Raw genomic sequence first — 24,725 nt, forward strand, 5'->3', positions numbered from 1 at the left:
AAGGATCCTGTGCACCTCTGTGCCTGCTATAGCCCTAAGATCAACAAGTAAATGAGCAGCCATAGATTTTGATCAGGTCAGTGGTGGCAGAACAACCCCAAATTGTCCATGCACTAAGAAACTGCAGCATTCAAAACACCGAAGTCCATTCTTGCAAGTACTGACTCATGTATGACTGGCAGCTGGGTTTTCTGTACTAGTAGGAGTTATACAAGTGCTGGGCAAATCCTAAGGAGTGCATACTGTGAGAAGCCTGACATAATACTTTATGCTATGCCCAAGCTAAAGGAGTGACAGTGTGGAGCAGAAAAGATCTAGTGTTACTTCTAGCTGCATCCACACCCTGCAGGTGGATCAGCAGCTCACCCCATGGTAAGGATGAGACCCTCACTGTACTTTCTTCTTCAGGGGACGGATCAAACACTTGGACGTGGTGACGCTGCTCCGACGGATTCAGCCACCCCTGGGCTTTGGGAAGCTCTGCCCTCACCGGGTGGCTTGCAAAGTAAGGCACGCAGCAGCTTGGGGAAGGCTGGGAGGCACAGCAGCTAAATAGCCCGTCGTGGCGTTTTTATAGCTAACCCTGCTGCTCAGCCTGGGTGTCTCCCAGTCTACTGCCCGTCTGGGCTGGAGGGTCACCAGCAGGCAGTTTTTCTGCTAATCAGAGATATCAGCACACTGCCAGCCCTGTCTAGCTAAGAGGGAGCATTCATGCTAACCACAGCTCTCAGATATCAAGCACTGAATCAGCCACACATGTTTGCGGTATCAAACACACATCCCAAGACAGATCAGGGCAGACAGAAATAACAGGGCAAGTAAAAATATCTCTGAGATTTTCCTTTTGACTAAGCAGTGCACCAAAAACCTAGTGTTATATCTCATTCTTGCTTAAATAACTGAGATATTAAACAGCACGGTGAGCATGGCATTAAAATGCATGAAGGGCAAGGACAGATATTCTGTGAAAATCACGTGTTTCTTTAGTTGTGAGACTCCGTCTCTGCAAAAGGACTCTCTCTAGTGAATAATGACATGTTTATAACCTTTACTTGAAGATCTTTGCTCATCTCCTTGCAAGTCCCAGAGTTTGTATGTGACACTTGCAATTGTTCTTTATTTTAGTGTCAGAGCAAAATACAAAGCCTGGGGCCTGTACGCAGAAATATGTGACTTCTGTGGTCTATTTCCAAGCCCTTTCAGTCTGCTGTCAAGCAGCTGTTTGTTGTCTCGATCTGGTTCAAACCCCCGTGACTGTGATTGCAGTGGTAGTGATGGGGAATGACACCCTTTCCTCCAATCTGGTATTGAACCAGACCTGTTGCTTGAAAGTGGCAGAAGAAACAGCTCACTCAAAATCAACCCCTGAAAGCATGCATTCAAACAAAGTCCCTGATGTCTCTTACCTCCTGAGAGATGGAAGATCTGGTGACTCTGCTACATCTGCCTCAGACATATGTTGTCAGTCTCACTAAAATTCACCCTGCAGCTGCAACAGTACTCAGCACTCACTCTCTGTCCTACATGGCTTTACAGAGTTACTGCAGGGCAGCCACAGCCTTGTTTTAGAGGGAGACCGGGAATAGTTGGATAAAGCAGAACAGCTTTCAGGTTTGGCTAATCCCCTTTTTTTCAAGCCTGTCACCTGAAAGAAAGATTCTTGCTCTCTGTTTACATACATTTGAACCAGGCACAGCTTTAGTGCAGGCAGCTTTGCAAGTGTGTTATGAGGTATGAAGAAGTCAGTTTGCTCCTCATAAGAAAACAAGGTGTCATTTAAAAGCCAAATAGTTTGGGGACTGGAACAAATCTCTCTATGATACACTGTGGGCAAATGCCCACTGGCTAGTGGGGAAAAGGAAGGCTAGAAAGTGGTAGCCACGCTGAAGAAAACAGAGTATCTAGCAATGAGAGAGGGACCCCAGGGCAAAAACTCCATGATTGGGACCATTGGTGGATGTGACAAATACTTTTGTAACTGTGTACTTAAATCCACAGGCCATGGATGTTCACATGAGAAGGGTGGTGAGTCTGGAGGGCATCATGAGGGCATAAGGAAGAGCATTCTTCAGTCTGTCTGTTGGCAGTGTGATTGTTCTCTTTCTCCTTACTCCGCAGCGCCTTGTTTCCATGAATATGCCACTGAACAGTGATGGGACTGTCATGTTCAATGCCACTCTCTTTGCATTGGTCAGAACAGCACTGAGGATCAAGACAGAAGGTAAGAAGCTTGCTGACTGCAAAGGTACAAAGGTAGCTGAGTGGTGTTCACACTAAAGTGTGCTGAGCTGGACTACAACAATAAGAACATCTTGTGTAAAATGGTCCCAGTTATTCACATGCAGCACATGGTACAAAAAACAATGTAAAGATGTTTGGAGGAATATCTTCTAGGGAGAAAACAGTGTTCACCATTCCCTAGAAAGCTGGTGCTTCCAGTGTTACCATCTCAGATTATTGATCATGTTTTTTACAGTGGTCTCAAAGTTAAGTTTTAGATCCATGTCTGCTCAAGCAGCAACCACAGGAAGGAAAAAGGGCAAAGAAGTCTCCCCTTATACAAATTACCTGCAGAGCTGGGCCACTTTTTGACTGCTGTTGCCACTGATTTTCCAGTACAAGGGAGGCAAAAGAGTTTGGACTCAAGGGTCTCACCTCCCTAAAACTCCTCATGTGCTTCCATTACCATGAGTTAACATCACCCTATAGTAACAGTGATGTTGTAGGCCTAGATGGATGAGAAGCAAAGGGTTCTTTTAATAGCTTTGCATAGACCAGCAGGTGTAGTTTAGGAAAGCAGACAAGATTCTGGGCTCAGCTTGTCCCATTTGTTGCACTCTGTCACCTGCTGTAATGAAAGATATTGGTCCTGAGTGAAAACCCAGCTTTGTGTATTGAGACACTCTAAAAGAGTATGCGGGTCTGTGATTCACAGCTGAACACCTCTGTCTCAGGATTGGCTACATTTCAGGCATGGGAAGGTAGAGACCAGCAGAACCGCAGCTTACTGTGCCAGGATTATACTGACAGCTGAGCAAAAGAACCTATGATAAAATCAAAAAACCATATTAAGGTCATGAATATTGTGCTAAACAAAGTTTGCCTGTGGCCAAAGAGGCTCTCCTGAAGAAAAAGCCAACCAGAATCCCTGTAGGGCATCTTGTGTTTTATGAAACAAAGACCCAAAAAGGACTCAGTTTTCTTTGAGTCTTTGCCTCAGACTCTCAGAGCCATTGCCATTGAACTCCTGGAAAACCACCTAAAGCCTCAAAATGCTTGCTTTCTTGCCTTAGCAAGATCTTCTAAGTGGTTAGTTAGGGCAGGAGCTTGGAATCAGCCATCCTGAGGCAGACTTCTGCCTTTGATGCTGTCCTCCTGTGTCATCCTCAGCAAGCTACTCAGTGTCCCTGTCTTCACTGCATCCCATTAAGAGCTACTGCCATGGAGAGCCCTGTGCAGCACACTGAGAAGCCTTGATGCTGAGGAGCAATAAGAAAAGCTGCAGGAATAGCACCTTTAGAAGGACAAGACAGTGGTTCCATACTACCTAGAAAGACAAGAGAACTTCAATTATAAGGGGTTTGGATGTACATAAATTAAGAAATAAAATTGAAGGTGAATCACCTGGGAGGAAATGGCTACCTAGAAGGAAAGAATATAAATTGAGCCTGCTTCACTCACTCTCAGAGGGGTAGTGTGGCTTGATTAATGTCTCATTTAGCTGAGAACCCCTTGGAGGAACATGTAAAGACTAAGTTCAGACAGTTACATAAAAAGCTTCTTATAGCCTTTGGTGTTCTTCAGAGAATAAACACAAATTTCCTGGGACAGTCCTCGGAGTTGAATAGTAAAAACCTTGCACATGCCTGAAGTGCCTTGTCAGAGCACTGTGCCGACTCTCCAAGGCAGACTATTTGCACCATGTGAAGAACTTGGTATCTGCTGGGAGGCAGGGATTGCAACAGGTGATTCTTGTGCTGCAATCAGGCACAGACCTTCAGATTTTTAGGTGCATCTTTACTGGCAATTATTTGTGTTCCCCAAGCTGTAGTTTCCCATCAGCTGACCTCTCCTCTCATCATATTCAACCTTCACTAGATCACAATTTAAAATGTCAGTGTTAGATGAGATTGGAATGAAGTAGCACTATGGTTCTGCTGTTTCTGGCTTTTGCAGACTATCACAGTCAGTAATGCTGTCACTTTCCTACCTCAAGATGTCTATACATATTTAGGAAGAAGACCTCTTGCTGTGAGGGGGCTTTAGCAATGGTGAAAGCATCTCTTAGCCCAAAACTTTCCACTACTGAAAAAGCTGTGGTGTTTACCTCCTAGGATTGCCATGCCAGACATGAAATTGCTCCTCTGCAGGGTCTGCTGAATCCCTGTCTCTGATGATTTTCACCCTGCAGGTAACCTGGAGCAAGCCAACGAAGAGCTGAGAGCAATAATTAAGAAAATCTGGAAGCGCACCAGTATGAAGCTGCTGGACCAGGTGGTGCCCCCCGCAGGTGGTGAGTGCAGGATCTTGTCCCAGTCTGAATCTCTGTCTCTCCCTACCTGATATGTCCTACTGCACTTCATGATCATGAAGTGGAATATGGGGCGCAAGCTTTCTTCTACAAGCTGTCACCTGCATTTCATCAGGCTGAGATCTGTTTCTGCCTGTACTAACATGAATTTCATGTTCTCACTGCTAAGAAATGAGGCTTCTAACTGCATAAATAGGAGTTAGAAACCTTTATTCCTAGGTCTTGCTCCAGTTTGATCATAGGCAGTTGTCCTCCTGGACATTATCTGGTGCCTGCTGGGGGCAAAAGGAAGCAGGCAGAACAAAGTAGCTCCAGGGACAATGGTGTGGACTTTACGTGGCTGCATTACACTCGAGAATGCAGCCGCACCTCATAAACCCTTCATATTTAGCAAAGCTACCTTTACTACAGATATAACTCTTTTTACCCACATAACTGCTTTCTACTATGATACCTGTCAAAGACTAGTAGTGTACCTAGGGACATTCCTCAGCCAGCCTGAACTGGTGTAGCGGATTGCTGTGGGTTTCTAAGCAGCATCCCTGGTAGGCTGTAATTTGCAGGCTTCTAGGCAACTCTTTTGCTGGGCTTCTTGGGACCCCAGGTGCGTGGGCATCCAGTGTGGCCTTCGCTGACTTTCCAGGTAGCTGCAGGGGCTATAACACAAAACAGCACTTGGTAGTTAGTTAACAGCTGCAGCCAGATCCTGCATCTTGCTCAGCCTGCTCTGAAGTCAGCAGACCATGTCTTACAACATTTCCAGTGGGTTTGGAGAAGGGGGGATAGTTACCTGTATAAAAACTTGGTGCATATTTTGTCTGACTGACAGTTGGTATTGAGGATACAGCAGTGTCTGCATTTCTGGGGATAGGTGATCATTTTGGTTCATTCACATCCATGCTAAGCACAACCAGACAGAATTTCAATGCGGAGAATGGTCAAATCATGTCTGGAATGGATGGTCAGTCAAATGCTGTTGGTGAGCCCAGACTCTGAGTATGTATTACCCTAGGTTGTCACAAGACAAAGCAGCATGTGTTGACTCAGGTGGGAGGCTGCTGCTATAGCAAGATCTTACGTGGTAAATCAGTACCAGAGACTGCGAAGGTTAGAGCACTTCAGCATAAAGAGCATACATCCAGAGGTACATGGCTACAGAGGTTCTCTGCCAGCAGAGCCAGTCTATCCAAATACTGCATGCACCTCTCTTCCTGACTACTTACAGCAAGCTCTGGCTGTGGAGCAATCCCTTCCTTCAGCCCCGCATCCTGATGCCATCAAAAGCAAAGCTGTACTGCGGTGCCTAGTGTTTCTGCTGTGAATTGCAAGGCTCACATTAGCAATTACGCTGTATAAAAGCTGCTGCTTATTTAATTATTTATTTTTTTTAATACCCCTTTGCAGACGATGAGGTGACCGTTGGGAAGTTCTATGCCACTTTCCTGATTCAGGAATATTTCCGGAAGTTCAAGAAACGTAAAGAACAGGGACTGGTGGGCAAGCCCTCCCAGCGCAATGCGCTCTCCTTACAGGTGACAAGCGGGCACAGAATGGACAGGGGTGGTACAGTAGAGGCATTAGACCCCACTTCCCTCTCAACCATGCTGGGGGGTGGAATGGGCTATCCCCAATGGAAAGGAGCTTGTAGACCCTTTGAATTACTGCATCACTCCTTTTGGATAAACATGCAGGTACCACGTGCTACATCCCTTAGCTCTGGAGGTGAAAAGCACAAGTGAGGTATATCCACAGTTTATCAGTCTGCTGGTAATATCTGAAATGTGGGTTCCTTTTAGAGAACCGGTATGAAGTGTCCAGCAGACATTTGCTTATTACCACATTCATTCTACCCTTTCGGAAGGGAGTTTCTATAGCACGGTCAGGGAGAGCATGTTGCTGGGGGTGGGGCAAAATGAGTTAAAAAGCAAAAAAGCATACCTGGATGCCAGTGCCATCCAACAAATGGGGCATCAGGCTCTAAGACCTGGAATCTTTTCACCACTGTGCTACATGTTCACTGGGTGGACTACCAGGCTGTGTGAAAGAATGAGAAAGCCTCACTGAATGTACAAGCAGTCCCATTTACGTCCCTCAAGGGTACTATAAGGAAGAAGGGTGACTGGAGTTCCAGTAAGCTAAAAAGTGCTGTGGCACAGGCTCAAATACAGATTGAGGTCTTGGCATACCCACAGCTTACCTTCCTGGATGAAATCCCTGGAATAGATTCCAGTCAGTGAGGGGTTTCAGAACTGTCTAGGTCCAGATGCCAGAAGGTTAGCTATTAAGTCCATATTTAAGCTGCTGATTTAAAAGAAGACATTTGCAGAAGCGCAGAGTCCATGGTTCAGCTGGAACTGTGGCTGCTCCAGGGCTTCTGGTTGTGGATGTGAGAACCCAAAGTTGAAAAAGCATGTAGGCTTGCTTAGCCAAGCCTGTGTGTGGATTTATGACTATGTCCTGTTGTGATGAAGCCAGGGGACTAGCAATAAACATTCCTGGGTTGGATTGCTATGAGTTTCACCCTCTCTAAGCTGGAGATGAAAGAACAGAATTTGTTGGTGTTTTTCCGGGAGCTAAGGATGCTATATTAAGTAAAAGGGCTTTGCAGTGCTTAGGAAGAAATAGAATTGCTTTTACCCCTCATAAAACCACTCGGAGATATGAAGCTCTATAGTTTGCTGTTTTGCAGGCTGGTCTGCGAACACTTCACGACATTGGGCCAGAGATCAGACGAGCAATCTCTGGAGACCTGACAGCTGAAGAAGAGCTAGACAAGGCCATGAAAGAAGCTGTGTCTGCTGCCTCTGAAGATGATATCTTCCGGGTAGGTACTCAGCAAGTTTGCAAGCTGAGGCTAGACCAGTAGCTGAGCTCAGAGTGCTACATTCTCTTTTATGCACTCTGGTTTTCAGCTCAGCCCTCCGTCTTGTTTTCTAGACCCTACTAGAAAACAGAGTGGGGGACTCAGGGTGCCAGATCCTGAGATCTTTGCATGGGTTTTATCCCATTTTCTTCTCAATGGAAGTTTCCTTCATAAAACCTAAGTAAAACCAGACTAAGAATGGCCAAAGAGTCTGAAGAATACACCAGTTCAGCCATCTTACAGTCCACAGAGCAGCAGCAAGGCACACTTCAGTTTTTTGTTCACTTCTCCTTTCAGTGGTACAAGCAGCATCCTTCCAAAAAAGTACAAGTTATCTAAATCTTCTCTTTCTTATTTCATTCCTATTTCTTGTAATTATCTCCTCTGGTAATATTTCCTTTTCTTTGCCTTGCCTATGCTCCTGGCCAGTCCTCTGAAATATCTTGGAAAGCCAAAGCTTTCACAGCTTGCACGTACCTTGTCTCTCTAGAAAAGAGAGCACCAGTGCATGCACACTTTGGCCCTCATGGTTTCTTTTCCCTCAACAGCAGCCTAAACAGGGAACACTAGGGCCCTTGCACATCTTCTCACTCACAAAGGGAAAATCCTTCCTTCTTTTCTGACAGAGAGCTGGAGGCTTGTTTGGAAACCATGTCAGCTATTACCAAAGTGATGGCAGGAGTGCGTTCCCTCAGACATTCACCACCCAGCGACCTTTGCACATCAATAAGTCTGGCAACAACCAGGGAGATACCGAGTCTCCATCTCATGAGAAGCTGGTGGACTCCACCTTCACTCCCAGCAGCTACTCATCTTCAGGCTCCAATGCCAACATCAACAATGCCAACAACACAGCCCTGTGCCGCTTCCCCAGCCCACCCAGCTACCCCAGCACTGTCAGCACAGTGGAAGGCCACGGGACGCCCTTGTCGCCCACCATACGTGTACAGGAGGCTCCTTGGAAACTGCCTTCCAAAAGGTAAGCTTCACAGCAGTGAGTGACTCAAGGGACCGGGTATAGAAACATGCATGCAGACACCAGAGCACCGCTGCCCAGCTGAAGTCACCCACCAGACATTGCCCAGCCTGCAGCCTGGATTGAGCCTGTGGTTCTCCACTTGTTTGAAAGCCCACCGTACAACAGATATGCATTGGCTGACCACTGCAAAGACCACTGCACTCTTACTGACCAAAACACTTGATTTTGTTGCAAATTATCATAAAAAAAACTTTGTAAGAACCAAAAGGAGCTTTATTTACCCCTCCTTCATCACAGGGAGGTGTTTCATCAACTGGTAACCAAGAAACTGCAGTTCACCTCTTAAGCACCCAATAAGGAGCTCTGTGGAAGTCAGTGGTTTTTCATTCAGTGGGTCACATCCTTCCAGAGGTCACCAAATGCATCCTGGGAGGAGGAAGGCAAGGTTTTCAGAAATGCAATGCTGTGCAAAGCAAATAAAATCCCCTTCTCTGGACAGCTTTCAGGATGTTTACACACAGATGACAAGTATGAAAGGGGTATCATCTTTATCAGTGTGGGATATTTTTAACCCTTTCAGTAACAGAGGAAGGAGCTGGACGATTTTTCTCAGTGCATAGAGTGCGCGATGTGAAAAGGTGGTGAAATGCTGCCACAGCAAAGGACAGAATAAGAAAGTACGAGGAAATTCAGTGGGTGCAAAATAGAGGATGATTGGGGGCTGGAGCACCTCCCATATGAAGACAGGCTGAGAAAGTTGGGGCTGTTCAGCCTGGAGAAGAGAAGGCTGCGTGGAGACCTCATAGCAGCCTTCCAGTATCTGAAGAGGGCCTATAGGGATGCTGGGGAGAGACTCTTCATTACAGACTGTAGTGGTAGGACAAGGGGTGGTGGGCTTAAACTTAAATAGGGGAAGTTCAGGTTAGATATAAGGAAGAAGTTCTTTACTGTGACGGTGGTGAAGCGCTGGAATAGGTTGCCCAGAGCAGATGTGGATGCTTCATCCCTGGAAGTGTTCAAGGCCAGGTTAGACAGGACCTTGAGCAACCTGATCTAGCAGAAAGTGTTCCAGCCCATGGAAGGGAGTTGGAACTGATGATCTGAAGGTCGCTTCCAACCTAAACCATTCTATGATTCTATGAATTGCTCAAGTAAAGAGTCCAGTATTTTTATTACTTTGTGCCTTCCTGAGGGAGGCCACAGGAGTTGCACAATATGTTTTACCATCTGCCCTCCCCCTTGCTGACTTGTGCTGATGTGACACTGCTAACATGGTGTTTTTTTTCTCTCCCTGCTTCCTTGGGCACCTTCCTTGAATTAGGACGCATTACTACGAAGCACTGGGACGGTATGTGTTCTCCCTTGTGCACTAATGCACTCTGAGCGTAAGATCCATTGTTCATCCACTGAAAGTCCGAATCTCCATTAATGCTGAATATGACCTCTTATTTTTGGTGTCAGTAAGGCTGAAAAAGAGTTAATGATCACCATGATATTTCCAGAAAAATACTCCCAACTCAGGGCTTTTCTGCCCACAGGCAGATAACGATGCATAGTCTGTTTCTAGCTGGTTCCTAGATTTGGGGGGATATTAGAGTTTCTAGCTGGGGTTACACATCTAGGCACTCTCTGATGACAGCACAGTGAAATACACCCTGGCATGTTAGTACAAAAATTCTGTATGGTTTTGGATAAACAGACTGTTGAATAGGGGGAGCTGCCATGTACTTATTTTCTCCCTTTTCACTTTAGGCAGCTTTACTTGCTTCCCATCCCAGCAGGAAGATCACTCTCGTCCTACAGGCTGTTTTATACCATGTGTATGCACATTTCTCCCAATGCTTTTTGCTTAAAGCATATGATTAAATAATTTTTCCTATGCAGTCCCTGCAATATAAGAAAACCCCTGGCATACTGCTGTTTTCTGCAAATGCTACTAACAGACTGACATTGGCTCCGATACCTCCATGTCAGTCTCTCAAAGATTCACACTACCTTCAGATTTCACTTTGCTCCTCAGAAAACACAAACTCAGAAGGAAGTGAAATATGAGGGCCAAGACATAAAACAGAGGGACAAAGAGAAGGCAAAGAGGGAATTAAGGGCTTTCACACTTAAGGGTTTGAATGAATCCTACTGCATTCAGTAGAAGCACTCTGCAGTTAGTGATGAGGAAAAGGGACCAAAAATGGAAAAGACAGCAAGAAACAGGTTGAACAGAAGGCAGAGGGCAGAGATGTGCACAGAAAGGGATTTGGGAGGCAGAGAATAAACCACAGAGCTGAGAGGGTTACTGTTAGTGTCTAGGAGGCTTCTCTTCATAGCCAAAGCTTTTGCAACAAGGGAGAAAGCTGTATTTCCAAGGGCCCATCTCAGGTTTTACCTCAAGTTCAGTGAGGCGTATCTTTGGAAATATAGTCAGTGTGATGTTGCACATCTGTAGAGTACATGTAGTCATAAATGACAGTAATATTTGTCCAGCACTGACTTAAGAAGCTCTTCCTCTGAAAGAGGATAGAGCCAAAGGTTTTTGTTTTGTGTTTGTGAACTCTGCAGCTCTGTTCAGTCATTGATTTTTCTATGATAGCTCTTCAACATTATAATAAACTGAGACAGATGGAGCCTGTCATTCTTGTCTTTATAACAAGTTGTCTTTACCATCTCCATATCTTGACTTGTTTTTTTTGCTCATTAGCTCCAGTTCCAGAGACAGCCAGCTGGCAATTGTTTGCCAAGAGGAAGTGTCTCAGGATGAGACGTATGATGAAAATTTGAATGAAGACATTGAGTACTGTAGTGAACCAAGTCTGCTCTCTACCGAAATGTGAGCTTTGCAGCTTTAGTCAAGGTGTTTGGGTGGTTCTTTGATTAAAGGGGAGAGGTGGGAAAAGGTTCTGGTTTTCTTCAAGTAACATTGAAAAGGACATCTTTGACCCAGGCTTTTCCTTCTTCCTTTGAATGAAACATCTGGATCTACAGGGCCTTCTTCCATATTCGCATCTACTATCTAACATTCCCTAATCTCACATTTAGAGCATTCTCTGTCACGTGGTTTCTTGTTACTGCTCCTGGACCAGTTACAGCTCAAAGCTAGCTTACTATTGCATCCATTTGATAGCATGATTTTCCTGGCTCCCCTGCTGGAAAAGGAGTTATTCTGTCCAATATCAGCTGCTTTTCTAGATTCCCTCTGTTCTCCTTTCCAGGCTTGCATACCAAGATGATGAAAACAGACAACTTACTCCACCAGAAAACAACAAAGGAGAAGACAGCCGGCACTCTCCAAAGAAAGGATTTCTGTGCTCCTCAGCATTAGGTAATCCCCCAGCGTGACATGTGGGCTGTGCTCTCCTCTGCCTCGACTGAGTTCTCACATTTTGCTGGAGGAATCCCAGCATGTGTGGGCACGGGTGTTGCTGTTTGCCGCATTTAGCTTGTGAGACCAGGAATCCCACAGCATGCATATGATCCTGATCATGCACATGATTCTACTGACATTATGCTCAGTCAGTAGATGAGCCTGTGGCTGTTTGGATAGTCCATGAGATCTGTTTGATTAAGCCTGCCTGTGAATTAAGGGAGTTTATTAGAGCACTGTAGACTCTCCAAACAGTCACCAAGGAGTCACTGAATAGGCTACCCTTGAGTATATGGTGTTCTGTTCTGTGTGCATTCAGCAGGGAGAAAGGGGAGGTTGTCTCTTTTGTCTGCTACAATGAATAGAGTCAATTTCAGATTAAGTTAATACAATACAAATTTGCTTTCTGCTCTGATTGTACCTGGAGATTTTCAAGTGCTTGGGTGCGTAAGCTACACTCAGGTGAAATCCATGAGTCACAGGATTTTATAGAAGTATCAGAACAAATGTGAGAGTCTCAAAGAAAATGACTCTTTAATGTAGAATATTTTTCGGCCTTTTTCCTGAATCCTGGTGTGAAGAAAAAGAACATCTGGGGAAGAAACTAAAAAGAATCCCATATATAATATATATTCTTACAAAATAACAGTGACAGGCTAGGTAGCGTAATGTTTGAAGTGAGGCTACTCTGTTCACTCAAATCCTTCAGGTTGCTTATACAATGGAGTATTTTAAAAGCATTTACTTTATTTCAAAGCTTAAAATATTAGGCTAGGAGAGTTCCTATATCTATCTGTATGGCCAGATTTGCAGTCAGTTCTTGATACAGTGCTTCATTGACTACATTCTAGTGAATATTTATACAGTGGTGTCATACTCATCTTACTAGTTGTTCGGGGTTTTTTCCTATAGAAAGGAAATACTTTTTACCTGCATTGTAGTATCCATTCTCTGGCTTCTAACACATTTCTCTCAACCCCTAGAGGGCCTTTTCTCAATAAATCAATACCACAGACATTTACTTTTTTCAGAATTCTAATTTTCTTTCTTGCTTTCGAAAAATGTCAAGAGGATCAAGAAGTCCACAAAATATTATAGTACAGCATGCAGCTTAATCTTTAATACTGGATTTGTTTGCCATTCTTCAGAAGTAAAGCCTGTGCACTTGTTCACAAACACACTTTATAGTACTTTTCACTTCCCACATAGGGAGTAGTACCTTTCTCATATTTACAGAAGTAGAGATCAGTTTTATAACAAGTAAACAATGTGACTGTTTCTATAGTTCCCCCTAAAATCTCTATTTATTTTTTCTCCCAAAGAGAAAAAAGCTTTTTTCTCCTCCCTTCTTCCCAAATTTTGAAAATGCTTAGTGTCCATATAAGCAGCCTTCCATTCACCAGTGAACTCAACCACTGATTAATTCACTCCACTTGACCTTGTTAAAGACATAGCCTCATAAGCTGTGGTATGTCTGGCAGCTAAGGGACACAGATCACATGCAAGCAGGAGGTCTGTGTCACCTGAGCAGCCTGATGTCCGCTCCTGCATGTTATGCAGAGCCAGGCACAGCACCAGAGCCTCAGATACCATTCTCAGTCCCACTGAGGGCTTTACCTGAATCACGGTTATGAGAACACTTCCACTGCTTGGAAGGGAAATCAGCTGCATTGTATCTGCTAGGACAGTGTTTCAAGAGAGGAAAAATACAAATCATCCTCCAGAATTTTATCTCGCAGTTTGCCTGGGAGGTGGTGCTGGCTGGTCCATGATGCCTGACTGCTTTTTGTAAATACAAATGCTTTGGAAGGGGCAAAGTATTGAGGGAAAGTGGACACAGAATAAAATGTATATGACTTTGCCCTGTCTCCAATGGGACTGCTCTAAAAGAAGTTGAAACCAATTTCCTGTAGTGTATTATAAGTGATGAACACAGTTGTGTGTGATTTCTGTTACAGGTCGAAGAGCATCTTTTCACTTAGAGTGTCTGAAAAGACAGAAAAACCAGGGTGTAGACGTCTCACAGAAGACAGTTCTGCCTTTGCATCTGGTACATCATCAGGTAAGCATTAATAACCATAGAGGGCCCAACAATTCAACTGATACCTTACCATCTGCAGCCTCCTTGAATTCCAACCAACTTCTTAAAAACCATTGGGGATAGTTTCTCACCCATATCAAATGTCCAATTTTTAGAAAACTTATTTGCCATCATGCTCATTCCTGCTTTCAGGATTTTTATCATTCCCAAAAGAATGTTACAGGAACGTGTCCTTTGGAGTCAGAAGAATTACCATTTTCTGATGTCCATGAATGAGTAAAATAAAAAACTAACTAAAAAAAAAAATACCTACCCAAATTGCACGCTGGAGTGCAATTACACTGCTTTTGATGATAGCATGCATATGAATAAAACATACAGGTTCTCCTTTAAAGGCAACCACTAACTAATTAATCATTTTAAAACATAAACTGATTGCATCACATCTTAAGCCCTTTATAAGTGCATTCAGCAGCCTAGCAAAGGTATGCTAGATGTCACAGTCCAGAACAGATTTGTGTCTTTTAGTTTAATGATGCCACTTTTTGTCACCATAAAAGAAACGAGTGGAGATGGTAGTGCCAGCCTTGCAAGTGTGGTGTCCTGCTCTGTGTAGGTGCTGGCACAGGGCAGAAAAGCCTTGCCACCTCCTTAGGCTGCCTCAGGGGCAGAAAATGACAGACAGCAGGGGTGGGAGGAGGGAGAAATCAGCACAGAGGAGTGGGAGATGAGCGTGCTTGAGGCTCTCTGGCTTTTCTTACCTCTGCTCCCAGCCACTTATCCTTTCAGGATCCAGCTCCAGAAAGCAGTGCCCTGCAGAGTTACAGCTCTGGCAAAGACAAGCAGCAAATGCATTGGGGCAGGGAGAAGTGGGCAGGAAACAGCTTCCTATGTTTCCCACAGCAGCCAACAGCCCTCCTGAGACTTCCTGCCCTCCCATGGCAGGCCAGGCAGAGGGAACACAAGCCTCCCACCCTCTCAGCCCACCCAGCTGGCAGAATCACCTCCCTCCAGCCTGTATAAAGAGGATGGAGCTATTTCCTCATCCTGCCATGCAGCTCCAAACTGAGAGGGATAGGGCTTTATCCACCCCGATGTCACTCAGCCATATTGAAGGGTTCCTCTGAAACAATCATCTGGCCTCCAGCTGACAAGACGCAGCAGTGTTCATATAGTTACAAAAATGTTAGCCTCCAACAGTGCTTAAAATAAGAACATAAAGTGGAAAGGTTGCCTCTGCTAAGCACAATGGATTTTGTTGTTGTGAATGCGTGAAGAGTTATTCTCACAAAATACTCACTCATAGTAATATGTAAATATATGTAACTAAAGGTCAAAGCAGTCCCTAAGAGCTTCCCTCAACTTCCTCAGAACCTTACATTTTAGCCAAAATGCCTTGTATGTGTTTCAGCCAATTAAGCTGAAAAACCAGCTTAGTTGTCCTGCCTGACAGATCTGTGGCTCTCCTTGAAGCCCTGGCAGTTGAAGGGATGTGCTGAGGCCATCGTAGCCTGCTGAGCATGACTTATACAGCATAATTTTTAAAGGCTTTCTTCCTCACTGAAAACTGATAGATGTCTGACGTCTAATTCCTGAGAAATTCAGTGAACCTTGTAGGTGGCAATTCTTTTGTTCACCTGTCACTGAAACCATCAGCATAGCATGGTCATCAGTTCCCAAGGATTTCAGTGGCAGATGGACTCAGCCTTACTTAACTTCAGCTATCTTCAAGTTAGCTCTCTAAACTGGTCAGTTCAGTCCCACTATGCTTAGCAGAGGGAAAGAGCATCTCCAAAGGGCAAGTCTTGTCTAAGTCTCATCATCCACATAGCATTTTCAGGCAGGTATCAAAAAGAAGCAGGAGGCTTGTTGGTGTCTTTCTAAACAGTTAACAGGCTAAACATATAACCTTCAGATCGCTGCAGCTGGGTAAGCCAGACAAGGATCCCCTGCAACACAATCCACATGCTTTTCTATTCCCTATGCATTGATTCATTTGCTTATACTAGGCATCAGTGAGCTTTGTGAGATGACCTTATGATTCTGATTGTATTCCTTATGGAACAAGGCAGCAGTCACATGAATAGAGCATCAGATCAGCCCTGTGCAACAGCAGGCTTCTTGAGAAATTTGTTATAAAAGGAGTCTGGATGACTCAGAGGTTGTGTATATGATTACAGGAAGGACTGGATGACTCGAAGTATAATCATCAGCTATTGATCCTCCCACCAACAGCAGATGCCTTAAAGTCCAGTGGTGGATTTTTCAGTTATTGCCAACTGCAGACACATCTAAAATTCACATCTGGTACTGTTCAGGTTCCACAGTGGACACTTAACAGAAAACACAGCAATTGGCAGTAATAGCTAGCAGTATGGGTGCCGGCAGCGGTGGGAAAACAAATTACTGTTGCACCCACTGGAGAAGAGGTGGTGTTTCTGGCAAGGCTGCGGGGAGCAGGGCTGCATCCCTCCTGTCAGTGCAGTGGCTCCAAGGCTGAAGAACTGCAGTCATGCAAGTTCTCAATCTGGTGCTCGGCACTAGCACAAGATACACCGTTTAAAGGAAAGCTTGCAAAATGAGTTCACAGCAAATACCCAAACTATTCCGTGAACGGGCAGCTCTTTTCATGAGCCTTGAGGCCATCCAGGCCTTTCTCAGGTAGTTTCTGCAGAGCCTTCAGAATGAGGGTTCCAGCCCTACTGCTGAGAGCAAGCTCTCACTTGTCTTGTTCCTTCTCTGTCCACAGGCGTTAGCAGTGGCCGGCCTGAGTCCCCTGCTCCAGCGAAGCCATTCCCCCACCATGTTCTCTCGGCTGTGTGCAACACCTCCCGCTACACCCTGCAACCGTGGCTGGCAGCAACAGACCATCCCGACTCTGCGCCTGGAAGGGGCAGAGTCCAGCGAGAAGCTCAACAGCAGCTTCCCATCAGTACATTGCAGCTCTCAGTATCCTGACAACACCGGCTGTAGCAGCCCAAGGAGAGCCAGGCCAGTCTCCCTCACCGTCCCCAGCCAGACCGGAGGGAGCAACAGGCAGTTTCATGGCAGCGCTGGCAGCCTGGTTGAAGCGGTAAGACTGCAGAGTTGAAAAAGACATGAGCAGTGTCAAGGCCTATTAGAAACACAGCCCTGAGAAGAGCAGGGCAACAGATACAGTGCTGCCCCCAATGCCAAGCATAGGAGAGCACATCTCCAAGCAGGGGTTAGCAGCGTGAATGGGAAGAGAAGGACCACTAGGGAAAATAGTGGTAAAGGGGTTGTGTTAGAGGTGTGACAGGGTGGATGATGCAAGATACTAACTTCTGTCTTTGTCTCTGATTCCCTACCTGCTTTTGAAGGTCTTGATTTCGGAAGGACTGATGCAGTTTGCTCAAGATCCAAAGTTCATTGAGGTCACAACCCAGGAGCTCGCAGACGCCTGTGACATGACGATAGAAGAGATGGAAAATGCAGCAGACAACATTCTCAATGGTAACAGCAAGCAGAGCCCCAATGGCAACCTCTTGCCTTTTGTTAACTGCAGGGACCCAGGGCAGGACAGTGCAGGAGAGGAAGAGGAAGAGGTGCAGAACCCGGATTGTAGGATAAGTCAGGAGGAGCTCAAGGACAGCAGGATTTATATCAGCAGCCTGTAGTTGCCAGGGCTGGAAGCGATGCTGGTTTTTTATTTGTTTCAATGTTCCTAATGGGTTTGTTTCAGAAGTGCCTCACTGTTCTCGTGACCTGGAGTAACCGGAACAGCGTTCTTCATTCATTTCTGTTGGGACGAGTCGCAGAGTTGGGTGGTGTAAGAAAGCTTTTCAGGAGCGGATATAACCCCAGCATGTGTCCATGAAGGAAGAGTGAGGAGGAGGAGGAAGAGGAGGAGAGCCAGCTCCCTCTTTTTTTCAGTCCCTGCACAAGGAACGACTGCCTCCCAAGCGCATAGGGGAACCTCAGCTTCCTGTGGATGGCCCTAGCCAAAAGGACCCTGCGTCACACGGGTGTCTTTCAACTTTGCTTGTAAAAATCATTTTGCACATATTCTGTATGAGCCTCACCGTCTCCATAAAGCCAAGGCCCTTTGATTCGGAAGAAGAGGAGGACTTCTTCTGCTGTGGATTCCCGTACCGCGAAGTGGAGGAGGAAGCAGAAGAAGCCTGAGGGGCAGGTGGCAGCGCTGCCCAGCCCTGCTAAGACTCCCAGGCAGCGGAATCTGCCAACCAATCCAAGCTCAGGCAGTCTCCTGCCAACCAATCAGAGCTCAAGCAGTCACTTGCCAGCCAATCCGAGCTCAGGCAGTCTCCTGCCGACCAATCAGAGCTCTGACAGCCAGCCGTGCAAGCCAGTGGGAGAGCGGGGAGCAGGCTCCGTGGCGGGGCTGAGCTGACCTGCCCCGCACTTGCTGAGGTGGTGGTGGTGGGCTTGTGTAGATCTCTCCTTGTTTTGCAGTTTGATATTTCCTTGGAAGCATGTTGCAGGTTTTATTTTGACTATTATTTTAATTTTTTTTGGAGGGAGAAGGGAGTGTTTACAAGGTTTTGTAATCACCTACCTTTTTGTTTTGGTTTCTTTTCACTTTTGCAAATGTTAAATTGGTTTGATCATGTTGTATTATTTAAACCGGGTTTTCTTTCTCCATTGAAATTTGGTAGAGGTATAATGATAGACCAGTTTTACCAGCCATTATGTACACGAAGAATTTGTAATTTTATTTGCTAGCAATTGAAACCTCCTTTTTTTGTTGTTGTTTTATAATTTAAAGATAGTAGGCAATGCACTTGATATAGTCTTGCACATTTGAGTGATTGATTTGGGTTCTTCTTAGTGCTAAGTATATCTGTGCGTGTGGGAGCAATAGAGAGCGAGTGTGCGTGCGCGCGCGCGTGCGTGTGTGTGTGTAAGTGCATGCAGTTCTCCACATCCTGGTTTGAACTGCAGGAGATCTGTATCTGGGGCCATTTGAATGCAAAAACAAACCACTGTCTCTGCTTTTGAAAGGGGAATCAGTAACTTTGCATTTTCTGTTCCACAAGATATGCAAAAACAATGCAATAATATTAATTTTAAAATACAATTGTAAGTTGTGTTGGCATTAAAACTGTACAGAAAACAAAAATTGGGGGGGGGGACGACAACAAACAAAAATACAAACCAGAAGGCGTTACGCTTCGATATATTCCGTGTGATGTTTTATTGCATTGATAATGTTTCTGTTGAAGAAACCGCTATACTTGAATTCAGGTCAGTTTCAGTATTTTTCAAATATTTTTTTAAAAATGAATTGCAGTTGTGCCAAGCAAAGACAATGAATTGAAATTAAGTTTGTTTAAGAAAAAAAAAAGAAACACTTCTTGTATATTTTGCTGCATGTCAAGTGAATCATTTCGTATTTGGAATGTGCCAAGCTTTACCTTTGAACTTTTAAGTGCTTTTCTACGTGTGGTTGGGGAAAGGGGTACTATTTTTTTTTTCCTTTTTTTAATTTGTACAATGAACAAAGTGTACCTGGTGTAAGTAACTATTCTGCAATCCACTGACAGGTTGAACGTTACTGATTTTGCATATCTTGTGTTCATTTTCCTTCTTCCTCACCCCCTTTAAACATGCACGATGACTTTATTGGTAGAGAATCTTTCTTCCCAAGACCGGGATGTTTTCTTCAGGCTTTGTTCTCTTTCCTTTTGCTCAGTTTCTCTAAAGGTCTCGTCCCACTCGAGGGTGGCAAGAGTCCCAAGCCCATTTGGTAGATCCATCCTATGTACTCAGCTGGCACCAGCAATTCAAGCAGTGGAGGAAAAAGTCAGCTTTTCAATTTCTTAAATAGCTAACCCTGATTGATTATAGCAGGATCCTGGGAAAATCAAATCTGCAAGAAGCAGAATCATTAGCAAAGTAAAGTTATCTAGCTCTGGTCTGGGCTGAAAGCAGAGGCTAAGTGAGGGAGAGAGCTCTGGATCATTGCTTAGGAGAATTGCTGCAGTCTGGCCAAGATGCAGATATGAAGTAGGTTTTTTTGTGTTCCTGTGCACTGTCCCATCCCTATTCCCAGACTTCAGTGGATGGGTCAGATTCTAAGTCACAAAACATCCGAAGGCAAGCATGTCCCAGCCATATTTCCCTACCAAGTGAGTGTGGACATCTCTTGACTTTCCTCAAACTGATACTTGACCCTAACCCATGAAAGAGGCTGAAAAAACAGGCAGGTACCCTTAGATTTTATACAGCTGGTTTTCATTTAGACTGATGCTGTTTTTATTCCCTTCTCGAGATGGTTCTCAAACTTGCAGATCAGTGCTGAGCTAGGAGGTGTAATCTGACTCAGAGCTAAACTTTCATTCAAATCCTGAGCTTCTGCAGATGTCTGAGAGCATCATTCATTGTGTATGTTGGTTCCATTATTTTTGTAATGCCCTTTCTTTTGTTCTTGATTCTCTGGGGCATGAAACAGAAAGAGCATAGGGTATTTTTGGCAGTGTACTTTTTTCAGTGTCATTTTGAACTGGCCAGTAGCAGCTCAAGGTACCTTGGAAACAAACCATGAAATCCTTTTAAAGTAGAGAAATATGAATCCATTTATACAACCCTATGGCATCAAAGTCCTAATTCAAGCCTTCCCTGAAGAAAGCAACCAGCTGATGTCAGTTAATCTCATCCTTTCCTCGTGCCTGTATCGAGATGGGCACACAAGCGTGTCTCCCTTGAAGAGTTTGCTGTTGCTAGTGCCAGTGTTCTCCAAAGCTATTTGAAAGGAAGTAATGCTGTGCCTGGCTGTTTCTGAAAATGAAATCAGGGTAAGGGCTTCCTATCTCACTTTCCTCCACTAGAAAGTCCATCTGACCCTCTCAGTGGGAGACAGAGGTGTTCTCTGCTCCTGAGAAACAAAGTACTAATCTAAATTAGTGGTGGCAGTCAGCTTGTTTGGATGCTTGACAGCCCCATCAGCTTTTAGGCTTTTTCTTGACAGGAAGGAAAATGGTGGAAAGGATTATGCCCCACACAATCCCAGTGAAAGCTGCAACTGCCTCAGGGGTCAGAGCCTGCCATGACCAGGGAAAACCCCGCTCTCTGCTGGAAGACCCCTTAGGTCCTGCAGAGTGAAAAACACGTGGCTAGCAGAGACTGTTGTGGTTTAAGGGGTAGGTGTTGAATTTAGTAATTGCTGGTGCCGGCTGTACAAATTCCTCTTTCTGGGGAGGGCAGCTTTTTTATTTATTTTTTCATTTGAGGTACTTCCAGTGTGCACATTGTGACAGGCCTGAGCACAGACCTACTGCCTCCCTCAGGTGAGGCAGACGGTGGAAAGGCAGGGGCAGGTTTAGTTCCTGGAATGTCCTTCTTTCCCTGTGTATGGGAGTGGATGGTGGGTATGATCACTGTGCTGTGGATGGAAGCTTTGAAGGAACTGATGGCTGAGGAGTGGCATGGAAGGAAAGAATGGGGAAAATGATCTGCTGTTTGCCACTAAGCATCTCTGACTTGCAAGAGTACGCTGCAGACTAAAGACGTTTCTTATAAAACAACAAACCTCCTCCTTGTATCACTCCTGCTCATTATTCCTGGCAGTACTGGGCCAGCCACACCGGGTGCATTTGTTTTTTTCCTCCTTATTTCTGTGTGGCTGACATGAAGGGGAAGAAAGTGAAACTTGTGATCCGGAGCTGGAGTTTCATTATCCACAGACCTTTTCTGCATCACCTGCCTCTTCAGCTGGACATGTGAACGATGATGGTGTAGATGCTGCTGCTACTGCAGGGGTCCCACCTGTTTTATTACCCTGCTCACCACACCCCAGCGCGGAGGGACAGCCAGAGAGGCGCCATGTACAGAATCGCATCTATTTCTGCTTTGTTTTCTGACTCAGAACCCTGCCCCTGATGACTATGACAACAACAACAAAAAAAGGGCAAATGCATTTTTTACATTTCTTGATAATTTCCAAAGCAATGTATCATTGCTTTCTTTAGACTGACGCCAATATAACAGTTGTATGGGTCTCAGCCAGGCTCCTGTGTCTTTTCTGCCTGATAGTTTCAGATTGCTGTACGAAATGTATGCGCGTTTGCACACAGACACAATCGTACGAGGTGACGGCACCACGAGTCCATGGGGTTGTCACCTATGTCACAGATGAAGTTGGAAGCCTTGCTTCATATGCATGGATGAGAACCCCAACCTGTTGGTCCAGTGAGCTAAAGTGAAGCAGCCCTACTGAGACAGAACTGAGTATCCTAAGATATATGCACGGTCCTGTTGTGACTGTCCCCGTGGCAGGGGTGGGGTGGGGGACAGGAACACTGAATGATGAATTTGGAGCACAATAAAGTTGATCAAATAAGTAGAATCCGGTTGGGGTCTGCTGGTAGTGGTGAGATTTTATCTGTTCCCATAATGAAAACTATAGTGCATATAAAGAAAATATTCCAAGCTGTCATAAGCCCCAGTTCCCATCTTGCTAATACGAGGCTGGAGGGCATGAGGATGCAACGAAAGTGGAAAACAGAACTGAGTCCAGGAAAGTTTTTTATTACATCTTTTCTCCATTAATTTTCTTCCCCAAAGAAGTCTAAGAAATACAAATTCCAAGCCACATTGGGTTTCTTTTTTTCTTCTTTTCAAATGTTGCAAAGTTCTCAAAGTTTTATCCCGGGTTAGCAAGCCCAGAGACCCAGAAGATTTCCAATGGGATCTCAGTCCATGGAGCTTTGCTCAATGTTGCTGCTTTGTTTCTGGACAGCTGAATCCACTATGACCTTGCTGCTAAGCACCCTGAGATGGTGCGGGCAAGGGCAAAGGCACAGCCGAGAAAGAGATGTCCTGTACTGCAGACAGACTGGGCTCCAACTGCTTTCAGAGAAGTCAGTAGCATCGCACTGGAATGAAAAAAAAACCCACCTCTTCTGATATAAACTTTAGTGTTCTAGTTAAATCCTCCATTCTTCCCCTGCCCCTTACAAGGGGCTTGACTTAATTGTTAACACTTGAGCATAAAAAACAGGCCCTCTTTAGGGGCACAGGGCTCGACTCAGTTGCCTAAATGTGGGCATCTACTGCCACTTGAGATCCCCTACAGTACTCTGCCTGGCCGGTAGCAGCTGGTCCAGAAAGGCATGACTCTTCCCCAGGGCTGGCGCTACGGCTACTGGTCCCATCTGGATGGCAGAGATCTCAGGTGGCAGGAGACAATTAGGCAACTTAATCAAGTCCCTTTCAAAAGGGCTAATGGAGAGGAGCAGCACCAATGACAGATGTAATAAGGGAATCTTCATTAGCATTACCAAGGGCTTAGTTAGGCATGACTGCGAGCTGGTCTCCACACTCCCATGCGGTTGTTTTCCTACCCCACCTCATGCAGACAGCCCCCACTCCTACAGCCTGAAGTTCACAGAGCTCTGCTCAGCCTTTATGTCAGGCTGGGTTTAGCGGCTGCATCCTAGGCCCAGCAGAGTGGAGCAAGCCCAGGCAAGAGCAGGCAACACTCCACCCAACAACAGGTTTTTTTTCTGCCAGCGTTCAAACAGCCCCTTTCCAAAGCATTTTCCTATTCAAGGCAGACCCACAAACTCAGACACCGTTCAGCAGACTCATCATTTGGACGATTAAAAACCTGTGGTTTTCTGTTGCATTTTGCCCAGCCAGGCAAAATGCAAGTTCTTTCCCAAACAGGCTGTAATGCTTTCAGTATTTTAAGCATCCGAAGCCAGCCTGCTCCCATCTCAAGCACCTAGGTGGATTGGCAGCCAATACTATCTAAATATCATCAACTTTATGATTGCTCATAGAAGTGATTGTTTCAGGCTTATTCAGCCTTGACAGTTTGAATGTGGGAAGGTTTCAGAGGAGGAGCGAGATTGTAAATATCTCTTTGACAAACATTGCTGCATCACACACAAAAATGAAAGGGGGAGATACTTTTAAAACTGCCTTAAAAATCAATTCTGAATGATGAAATCTCCCTCCAAACAATTGCCGCTAGGTAGAGCAGGGGATAAGTTGCTTTGGGTGAATTCTGGCAAGAAGTGGTTGGCATCTAGTCCCGTTTCAGGAGTGAAAGGTTTTAGGAGCTGATCTCACACCCAGTCTGAACTCACATCAGCGCCAGTGACTGAGCACTGCAGGATCAAAACTACATAAGATCTGCGGGGTACCTCTATCTGGCCTGCAGCTGCATGGTTTGGGCCTGGCCTGGCAAGGTACTGCATACCTGTGTTTCCCAGTGACTTCAGGGAAGATGGGGTTCCTCAGCACCTCTTACGTTCAGGCCCTGGAGCACCATTTCCTGCTCTGATCATCAGCTATAAATGTTGATAAATATAAGTGTTTTGCCTTCATTTGAATTGCCCAGAGCTGTAAAATGACCTCTCTCAAGTATAAATCAGTCCAGATATAAACCTCCTCTCCCACTCTTCCCTGCCCACCCTCCCTTGCACCTCCACCCAAGCCCTTTCCCACCTCAGTTCTTTACCTCCTTCCACAATTTTATATCTAGTTTTCATGAACCCACAGAAATGCTTTTGTAAATAATGCTGTACAGTTTGTAACCGTCATGTAAGCCTGTCATCAGTGCCAGAGTCCGTCTTGCCCTCTCGCACGTTTTAAAGTTGACGGAGGAAAGTTAGAGTGAATGGCCCGCCAGTGAGCTATAGGGTCATCTCTGTGTGGGACAAATGTATATTCCTGTAAGATTGCATTTTTATCTAAGGAATGATGTTATTTTAAAATTGCTAATAAATTTCTAAACAATGTCCAGATTTGTTTAATATCGTAAATGTTATCAGAACCCCCTTGACATTGCTCCCTTCTCTCAGCAGCGGCTGAAAAATAAGGCAGCTTCCTGCAGCCCCTTACTTCCCACCAGCAGTCCCGCTGCCGTCGGTGGGTGTTTAAGGGGCTGCAGAGCCGTCTTGGACAGTCACAGCCTGCCCTGTCAAACAGTAACTTAGGAAATCCAGCCACTCTCTGTACTGTTGT

The 24,725-nt window shown here is 45.2% G+C and overlaps 1 protein-coding gene across 1 annotated transcript in view; it reads left to right on the top strand.

The window, feature by feature from the left end:
* Positions 1-24,503, top strand: part of CACNA1C (calcium voltage-gated channel subunit alpha1 C) — a 489,049-nt gene extending 464,546 nt beyond the window's left edge. Inside the window, exons 38-49 of the mRNA XM_065682645.1 lie at positions 409-505; positions 2,119-2,221; positions 4,412-4,513; positions 5,936-6,063; positions 7,221-7,355; positions 8,021-8,373; positions 9,695-9,721; positions 11,069-11,197; positions 11,580-11,689; positions 13,690-13,793; positions 16,522-16,845; positions 17,114-24,503. Coding sequence (XP_065538717.1) covers positions 409-505; positions 2,119-2,221; positions 4,412-4,513; positions 5,936-6,063; positions 7,221-7,355; positions 8,021-8,373; positions 9,695-9,721; positions 11,069-11,197; positions 11,580-11,689; positions 13,690-13,793; positions 16,522-16,845; positions 17,114-17,410 — 1,909 coding nt within the window. The 3' untranslated portion in view covers positions 17,411-24,503. The remainder of the gene's footprint in view (positions 1-408; positions 506-2,118; positions 2,222-4,411; positions 4,514-5,935; positions 6,064-7,220; positions 7,356-8,020; positions 8,374-9,694; positions 9,722-11,068; positions 11,198-11,579; positions 11,690-13,689; positions 13,794-16,521; positions 16,846-17,113) is intronic.
* Positions 24,504-24,725: the final 222 nt, after the last annotated feature.

Source organism: Lathamus discolor, chromosome 1 (genome assembly GCF_037157495.1).
Source record: "Lathamus discolor isolate bLatDis1 chromosome 1, bLatDis1.hap1, whole genome shotgun sequence".
Taxonomy (NCBI): domain Eukaryota; kingdom Metazoa; phylum Chordata; class Aves; order Psittaciformes; family Psittacidae; genus Lathamus; species Lathamus discolor.